The 10,161-nt window shown below is 35.6% G+C and overlaps 1 protein-coding gene across 1 annotated transcript; it reads left to right on the top strand.

The window, feature by feature from the left end:
* Positions 1-233: 233 nt before the first annotated feature.
* LOC105852623 (uncharacterized) lies at positions 234-7,184 on the top strand. The gene is made up of 4 exons (XM_073363614.1): positions 234-1,362; positions 1,845-1,946; positions 2,022-3,512; positions 3,624-7,184. The coding sequence occupies exons 1-4, from the start codon at positions 271-273 to the stop codon at positions 7,179-7,181; spliced, it is 6,243 nt and encodes a 2,080-aa protein (XP_073219715.1). The 5' UTR covers positions 234-270; the 3' UTR covers positions 7,182-7,184.
* The last annotated feature ends 2,977 nt before the right edge of the window (positions 7,185-10,161 follow it).

Below are 10,161 nucleotides of genomic sequence, written 5' to 3'. Positions count from 1 at the left end.
CAATAGTCGATGTAGCTTTTTAATTTAAATGCAATGTACTTTTTTCTCATCAATGAAGGATTTGCTATTTTGTTTATCGATTCTCATATTCTTCTTTCATTAATAATTCGTGCAAGACTTATGATTCCCCAACATCCAAAAAAATAATTGCATTTTCATTCCATTCATGTTTAACTCATAATTTTTTTTTATTTAAAAAAAAAACACAGAAAAAAATCAATAAAGTTGTTTCCCCGACACCCTTATCGGACTCGTGCAAACTCGAAGATCATGGAAGAACTTGAGCAAAATCAAGAGGTGATGAGAATGGATGTCAACCAATTGAAGGACAAGGTTGATCAAATCTTAGAAGCTATACAAGCTTTGTCAAGGAAGGGGAATACTGATGAGAATCCTCCGGCTGCAAATGAAGAACACCAAACCACTCCTTCTCACCCACCAGGCTTTACCCCGACTACCCAGCAACCTCGTACAACAACTATACAATTTCCTATGTACGGTCTTCCACCCGGTTATACTCCACCCTTAGTCGTCAACCCCATGGAAAACAACCCAAACCACTTAAACCCCCAAAACACTCAACCCTCAGAAAATATTCCATATATTGCACCCCAAGTACCCCATTTCGATACTAATGGAAATTGGCATCAACCTCACATTGGGGATGATACACAATCAAAGGAAAAATTCCATGTCTTGGAAGAGCGAATAAAAGCTATTGAGGGGTATAATGTTTATGGCCTTGAAGCTTTCGATATGTGTTTGGTTCCTGATGTGACTATCCCTGCCAAATTCAAGGTTCCTGACTTTGAAAAATACAAGGGCAACACATGTCCTAAAAATCATCTAACTATGTATTGCAGAAAAATGGCATCTCATGCTCATAACGATAAACTTCTCATTCACTTCTTCCAAGACAGTTTGAGTGGGGCATCGTTAAGTTGGTATATGCATCTTGAGCGAAATCAAATTCGTTCATGGAAGGACCTAGCTGATGCCTTTTTGAAGCAATACAGGTACAACGTTGACATGGCCCCTGATAGGATGCAATTGCAAAATTCACTGAAAAATGACAACGAAGCTTTCAAAGAATACGCACAACGGTGGAGGGAAATGGCCTCACAAGTAGAACCCCCATTATCTGAAAGAGAAATGGTTGGTATGTTTATGGATACTCTCCAGTCGCCTTTTTATGACAAGATGATTGCGAGTATGTCATCAAACTTTTCTGACCTTGTCATGATAGGAGAAAGGATAGAAAGTGGGATGAGGAGCGGCAAGATCGTATGTGCAGCAACTAGCGTGAAACGACCCCAGACGACATTCATAAAAAAGAAAGAAGGAGACGCTAATGCTGTAATGGTAAACCCCAGAGTCTCTTATTTTCCACCCATCAATTCTTTTTCCAGTCCCCGATACCACAAACTCCTTACATCCCTTATCCATATGTGGCCGCAACCACACAAGCTTCATACCCTCAATATCACCCTTCAAGACCACCTTTTTATCAACCACCACCTACCGCATTTTCCCCACAAAATCAATACCCAAGCTCAAATCACTACAGACCACCTGTCAATCGAGAAAAAAGGATAACTCGTTTTGATCCAATTCCCGTCACGTATAGCCAATTGTTGCCCCATTTACTTCAAAATTCAATGGTAGTCATAAGACCAATGAAACCTCTTGAACCACCATTTCTTGAACCACCATTTTCGAAATGGTATAATCCAAATGCCAAATGTGAATATCATGCAGGAGCCGTTGGACATTCCATTGAAGATTGTCAAGCCCTAAAATCTAAAGTGCAAGAATTGATTAATGAAAAATGGCTTACCTTCAAGGAGGACAATCCCAACATAATGAGCAATCCTTTGCCAGGCCACGGGAATGCTTCTGTGAATGCCATTGAAGATGGGATAGACCAATATGCAATAGATGGTCATGTGTTCACCTTGGGGTCGTGTGTGGAAAATAATATGTCTTTCCCAAAACCATTGGAAATTCTTTACAAAAAATAGAATCTTAAGTCAACTCCTAGCAAGCCAAATGCAATAATTGTCCAAACACCAATCCCTTTTCCTTATGGAAATACCAAGGCATTACCATGGAAATATGAAGTCACATCCCACTTGGCAGATCATCAACCAAGTAATGATTGTGAACCTAAAGGAACTGAGGTCACTAACATCTCAGGGATTGGTGGAATGACTCGGAGTGGTCGAGTATACACTCCTGAACAACTTAGGAAAAAGGAGGTTCATGGAGAAAAAGGGAAAGAAGATATGTATCATTCCATAAAAGGACAAGAGACCAGCATAAAGACGGTGTCTGAAGAAGAAGCTAATGAATTTTTGAAGTTTATCAAGCAAAGTGAATATAAGGTGGTGGATCAGCTAAATCAAACCCCTTCCAAGATATTAGTTCTTTCCTTATTATTAAACTCTGAAGCACATAGAAGAGCATTGATGAAAGTTTTAAATGAAGCCCACGTTACTCATGATATCACTGTCGATCAGTTTGATGGAGTTGTCGGTAACATCACTGCTAGTAGTTGCATGAGTTTTAGCGATAATGAATTACCAGCTGAAGGGACAGAGCATAATAAAGCACTACACATCTCTGTGAGGTGTCACAATCATATTCTTGCACGAGTGCTAGTAGATAATGGTTCATCATTAAATGTCATGCCTAAATCAACACTGTCAAAACTATTTGTTGAGGGAGCCTGTTTGAAGCCTAGTGCTTTGGTGGTGAAAGCGTTTGATGGATCTAGAAGACAAGTGATTGGTGAGATTGACCTGCCAATTCAAATCGGACCCCACATCTTTGGGATAACCTTCCAAGTAATGGATATTAAACCGGCGTACAGTTGTCTTTTAGGGAGACCATGGATTCATGCTGCTGGAGCAGTGACATCCACTCTCCATCAAAAGCTAAAGTTTACAGTGAACAATAAGCTGGTAATAATATATGGGGAAGAAGATATGATAGTAAGTCATTTATCTTCTACAGGCTACATTGAAGACACGGAGGAAGCCATAGAGACTTTCTTTCAAGCATTAGAAATTGTCAATGTTGTCTTCATGGGTGAAGGATATCGTTTAAAAGAACCAAAACAATCTACCACATCATTGAAGTCTACCAAATCCATGTTAGAAGGAGGAGTATTTCTCAATTTGGGGAAGTTGATAGAAATACCAGAAAAGAACAATAGGTACGGGTTGGGATATGTACCTACTCAAGCTGATGAAGAAAAGGCTGCGAAGGAAAAAAGAGAAAACAAGGTGACTCGTCGAGAAAACTGGATACCGAATTCACAGAAGATTCCTATTTGTGACATTCGTCAAAATTTTCAAAGCGCCGGAATAATATATGCTGATCAGGTGGCTGTTGCGGAAGAGGATCATGGTGATGATGATACCCTCAAGCTAGTGTACCCTTGTCCTCCAAACACCAATCTCAACAATTGGAAGATCATCGAGTTTCCCGTGTTTGTTAATTCATGTTCAAAGTAATTATGTATTTTTAACTCCTTTTGCTCTGCCCAAGGCTATAAGGATAACTAATTAGGGCATATGTATTTCAATTCCGTACTTATTATCAATAAATGCATTTTTGAATTCTCCAACTGGTTTTGTTTTGTTTTTTTTTTTTCTCTCTCTTTTCTCTTTCTTTTGGCAATCTTTATTCATATATATATTTTTTTCTTTTTTTCTTTTAAACAATGCAGAGTCGAAAATGAATATGTTGAAAATAACAGCGCTAGAACCATTTCTTGTAACTTTGAACGTCTGATTAATCATGCCGATGAGGATTGTGAAGACGATTGTGAGCTTCCCCCAGAACTAGAAAGCTTAATTGAACGGGAAGCTAAGATAATCCAACCCTATCAAGAACCTGTTGAGGCGATCAATTTAGGGACTGGGCATGATAAAAAAGAAGTTAAAGTTGGTATGTCTATGAAAGAAAGTGAGCGAGAAAAGTTGGTTAAACTTTTAATTGATTATGTGGATGTCTTTGCATGGTCATATCAGGATATGCCCGGGTTAGATACTAACATAGTTGAACACAAGCTACCACTAAAGCCTGAATACACTCCAATTAAACAGAAGTTGAGAAGGATGAGACCTGATATGTCGCTTAAAATTAGAGAAGAGGTCAAGAAGCAATTTGATGCTGGTTTCTTAGCAGTAGCAAAATATCCTCAATGGGTGGCTAATATTGTACCAGTTCCAAAGAAAGATGGAAAGGTTCGAATGTGCGTTGATTATCGGGATTTAAATAAAGCTAGTCCTAAAGATGATTTTCCTCTACCTCATATTGATGTCCTAGTGGATAGCACTGCTCAATACTCTCTTTTCTCCTTCATGGATGGTTTCTCAGGGTACAATCAAATCAAGATGGCTCCCGAAGATATGGAAAAAACTACGTTCATCACACAATGGGGGACTTTCTGCTATAAAGTGATGCCATTTGGATTGAAGAATGCCGGGGCAACCTATCAAAGAGCAATGGTAACCTTGTTTCATGACATGATGCATAAGGAAATAGAGGTTTACGTGGATGATATGATCGCAAAATCTCGAACTGAAGAAGACCATGTTGTTAACCTTCAAAAGTTATTTGAGCGACTAAGGAAGTTCAAACTTCGTTTAAACCCTGCTAAATGCACATTTGGTGTAAGATCAGGCAAATTACTTGGGTTTATCGTTAGTCAAAAAGGGATAGAGGTGGACCCAGATAAAGTAAGAGCAATACAAGAAATGCCGGCTCCACGCACTGAAAAAGAAGTTCGTGGCTTTTTGGGTAGATTGAATTACATTGCAAGGTTTATATCGCACCTCACCGCTACATGCGAGCCGATTTTCAAATTGTTGCGCAAAGACCAAAAGGTTGAATGGAATGAGAATTGTCAAAAAGCTTTCGAAAAGATTAAGCAGTACTTATCAAAACCTCCCATCCTAGTGCCTCCTGTTCATGGGAAACCACTTATTATGTACTTAACAGTACTTGACGAGTCAATGGGCTGCGTACTGGGGCAGCATGATGAATCTGGTAGGAAAGAACATGCTATTTATTATTTGAGCAAAAAGTTCACCAGTTGTGAAACAAGATATTCACTACTTGAACGAACATGTTGCGCATTGGCATGGGCTGCTCGTCGGTTGAGACAATACATGTTATGTCATACAACTTGGTTGGTGTCTAAAATGGACCCAATTAAGTACATCTTTGAGAAACCTGCTCTTACTGGAAGGATCGCCCGTTGGCAGATGTTGTTATCAGAATACGATTTGGTATATGTTACACAAAAATCCATCAAAGGAAGCGCACTAGCAGAGTACTTAGCCCATCAACCGGTAGAAGATTATCAATCAATGCAGTGTGAATTCCCCGATGAAGACATAATGAATTTAGTTGAAGAGATTGAATCATCTGATAAAGAAAAGTGGAGGTTGGTGTTTGATGGTGCTTCTAATGCGTTAGGGCATGGAATTGGAGCCATTTTGATTTCTCCAGAAAACCAGTTCACTCCATTTACGGCTAAGGTGTGTTTTTATTGTACAAACAATATTGCTGAATATGAAGCATGTGTTATGGGCATTAAAGCGGCTATTGAATCAAATGTAAAATTTCTTGAGGTATATGGAGACTCATTGTTGGTCATCCATCAGACGAAAGGAGATTGGGAAACGCGAGATTCTAAATTGATTCCGTATCACACCCATATCAAAGAATTGACAGAACACTTTGAGAAGATTACTTTTCACCATATCCCTCGAGAAGAAAACCAGTTAGCTGACGCCTTGGCCACTTTGTCGTCAATGTTCAAAATAACCACTAATCAAGACGTGCCGGTCATAAAGATTCAACAAAGAGAAAAACCTGCATATTGCTTATCAATAGAAGAAGAGTATGATGGCAAACCGTGGTTTTATGACATCAAATCATATGTTAAGAATAAGGAATATCCATTGGGTATTTCAGAAAACGACAAAAGGATTTTAAGGAGATTGTCAATGAATTTCTTCTTAAATGGCGATGTGCTTTATAAGAGAAATCATGATATGGTTCTCCTCAGATGTGTGGATAAAGCAGAAGCAGAGAAAATTATCCAAGAGGTTCACGAAGGTTCATTCGGAACTCATGCAAATGGGCACACAATGGCAAGAAAAATCTTAAGGGCTGACTACTATTGGTTGACCATGGAATCCGACTGCTTTAGTCACGTAAAGAAATGTCATAAATGTCAAATCTATGCTGATAAAATACATGTACCACCCACTTCTTTGAATGTTTTAACATCACCATGGCCATTTTCAATGTGGGGAATGGATGTTATTGGACTCATCGAGCCTAAGGCTTCAAATGGACACCGGTTTATCCTAGTAGCTATTGATTATTTCACAAAATGGGTTGAAGCCGCTTCTTATGCCAATGTGACAAGAAGTGTGGTTGTCAGATTCATCAAAAGAGAATTGATTTGTCGATATGGATTGCCAAATAAGATAATCACTGATAACGCGTCTAATCTAAATAACAAAATGATGAAAGAGTTGTGTGATAATTTCAAAATTCAGCACCATAATTCTTCTCCATATCGTCTGAAAATGAATGGGGCTGTAGAAGCAGCAAATAAGAATATCAAGAAGATTATACAGAAGATGGTGGAGATATATAAGGATTTGCATGAAATGCTTCCCTTTGCATTACATGGCTATAGAACCTCTGTTCGTACCTCAACAGGGGCAACTCATTTCTCATTGGTGTATGGAATGGAAGCGGTACTTCCCATCGAAGTTGAAATTCCCTCAATCAAAGTCCTGATGGAAACAAAACTAGAAGATGCAGAGTGGGTTCAATCACGATATGACCAATTGAATCTCATAGAAGAAAAAAGAATGATAGCTTTGTGTCATGGTCAGCTTTATCAGAAAAGACTCAAAAAAGCCTACGAGAAAAAAGTCCGTCCTCGAGAGTTTCGAGAAGGAGAATTAGTGTTGAAGAAAATATTGCCCATAAAAAAAGATTCTCGGGGAAAGTGGACTCCGAACTACGAAGGACCATATGTTGTGAAAAAAGCTTTCTCTGGGGGAGCTCTAATACTCGCAGAAATGGATGGAGATGAGCTTCCACTTCCAGTAAACTCAGATGCAGTCAAAAAATATTATGCTTAAAAACGGTGATGAGCTCGCTAGGTTGAAACCTGAAAAGGCGACCTAGGCAGTTAGGGATAACAAAAGAATCAAGCATTTCAAGTTGGGGCAGTTATTATTCTTAGAAGTTCTAAATTACAAGAATGACTAGCGTTTGTTGTCTCTCCAACTAAAGCTAAACACACACCCCACATTGTAACCCATGTCTCATTTGCAATGAATGTACATTTTCCAATATCATTGTTCGATGTTGTGCCTTACACTCTTTCTAAACAAATTTAGTCTCATTGTTGTTTTGTTCTAACGTTTTAAAAAAAATGTTATTTTATGATAATAAATATGGGAATTTGAAATATATGAAAATAAAAAAAAATATATCTTAAATATTTTGACGCTTGAAAATATATACACGGGAACACGAGATATTGGGTGTATAAAAAAAATGAAGGGTAAGAATTTTAAATAATGCACATTTGATTGACCTCAAGAAAAAGTGATTACACGAGATATACTAGAGTCATCATGTAAAGAACGATTGTTATCGTTGTTGATCCCTTGAATCTTATAAGTGTATAAAGTCACATAAGGATCGGGGAAACTAAAAAATAATAAAATAAATAAAAAGGAATTTATTTTCATTGCATGTATCATACATTTTTTTCAAATACTCACACATGATTTATGCATCTTCACTCATATTTTACATATACTCAACAACTCCTTATATCATGCATAATGAGTTATCATGCATATCTTATGTGTATATTTTATTTATATTCAACAACTTTTGTATCACATTATTCATTTTACGTTTGCATTACCACATACATGCCTCCTTTTAAAAATAAAAATAAAACAAATTTATCTCATTTTATTTACATTCTAAATTTTAAACTCATGTTTGGTTTAGTCATCATTTTATTTATATCAATCGATCAACGCATCGGTAACCAACCCGAAGACGATCATTTTACCAATCACATTGTTTATGTTGATCAACGCATCGGTAATCAATCCGAAGACGATTATCCCTTTATTTATATCGATCTACGCATCGGTAATCATTCCGAAGACGATTATCACTTTATTATGTCGATCCACACATCGGGTAATCAATTCGAAGACGATCATCACTTTATTCATGTCGATCAACGCATCGGTAAACATTCCGAAGACGATCATTTTTTATTATTTATTTATTTTTGCCAACCACCGACATTACTTTTACACTTTGACAAAAATTTAGGTCCTTATATTTAATTATCTTTTTACCTCGTAAAATATAATTAAATAGGGGCAGCTAGTACCTAATTTTTGTCCGAATAATTTACAATTATTTTAATAATAATATATTTAATAAATATTTTATAATTATTACCAAAAATCTAAAATTATCATTTTTTTACAAAAATAAAATAAAATAATTCTAAAACAAAAAGAAACGGTAAGTTACAGCAACAACACACAAGTTGCAGCTCTTTCAACCTGCTGCAACTTTCAATCTCATCACCCAACACGTTTCCTCACCAACACACACGATTCACATTCACAGCAACAAAACATGTTTCCTTTCCATTCAGATAAAGGTAGAAGATAGAGTTGTTATTACATAAACAGATCTTACCCATAACAAACTCAGATCCATAGATCCACCAAACTCAGATCCATCAAACCCATTCAGCAAACCCAGATCCATCAAACCCATGTCGATAGCTAAAGGATATTCAAACCCATTTTAACCACACCGATCAAAGAGACGACCGCACACCATCTTCACCCGGATTGGAAAGGCATGTATCTTCTCTTACTTTTGTTTCAAACTGTATATATTGTTATATAGAAATAAACCAATGAATTTTTGTTCATATTCATTATGGGGTGAAGTATTTTGCTTAGTTTGGCTAAAGTTTTGCGTTTGAAATGAACGTGGTTATTTGGCTTGAGAGGATTGCTTTGATCGGAACCCGTTTCCCTGGTTTGCTTAGACATAGACAATGATTTAATTTTATTAATGGGTAGGGCATTAATTTCATTAAATTATTATTTGTTATGTTTAATATAATTAATTATGTTTATTATAAAAAATGATGAACACAGTTAACTAATAATAAATGTCCTTTATTTTACATTATAACAATTTTTCACTTATTTATAAAATATATTAAAAGAGGATTACATTTATAATGAATATAAATTTTTTATTTAATAGATTAAGTTGCAAGTCTATACATTTTTATTTTCGTGTTTATTACTATTTTTATTTTGAAGAATCGTTTAAACATTATTTAATATTCAGCATTTTTATTTTAAAAAGAAAAATAAAATTATAACAAATTTTTTTATTAAAAATTAACTAGATGTGACATCTTTTTAATCTTTGAGTTATTAGAACACAAATTGTGACAATTTGGTGGTTCTAAATCTCATCTTCACAAATAAATTAATAATTAAAAATTATTAAAAAGTTAACTAAAAAACATTTTTTTAATTCTGGAGTTACATAATACAAATTATATATTTTAATAGTTCTAAAACTTATTCTTATAATAAATAGATCTAAAATCAATTTATTTTTTTTTAAATTTAATTAATTATCTTTTTTTTTTTAAATCTTGGAGTTGTTAAGACACAAGTTGTACTACTTGATGGTCTTAAAACTCTACTTTAAAAAATAATCAAATATCCTCAAAAAAGGGTTAAATTAGATGTTACATCTTTTTTTTGTCATTGAGTTTTGAGACACAAGTTGTACAACTCGATCGTCTTAAAATTCATTTTTTAAAATAATTATTCAAATCAAGCAAGTTTTCGTTTTGTTCGTCAAAATTAACTTTTTTTTTATCAACAACAAAACACAATTTTTGTAAAAGCAATCAACACATCCGCATTTTCTACCCAAGAACTACGTAGCTTTGATTTCTCCATCGCACCGGGAGATACGTAGGAGCAAGATTACACTCTTGTCAAGCACGCTAATAAAAACTTTCTTTTTTTGTTCTAC

The sequence above is a fragment of the Cicer arietinum genome, chromosome 7, assembly GCF_000331145.2.
Source record: "Cicer arietinum cultivar CDC Frontier isolate Library 1 chromosome 7, Cicar.CDCFrontier_v2.0, whole genome shotgun sequence".
Classification (NCBI taxonomy): domain Eukaryota; kingdom Viridiplantae; phylum Streptophyta; class Magnoliopsida; order Fabales; family Fabaceae; genus Cicer; species Cicer arietinum.
The sequence above is the reverse complement of the archived record's forward strand: the minus strand, read 5'-3'. Positions and strand labels throughout refer to the sequence as shown.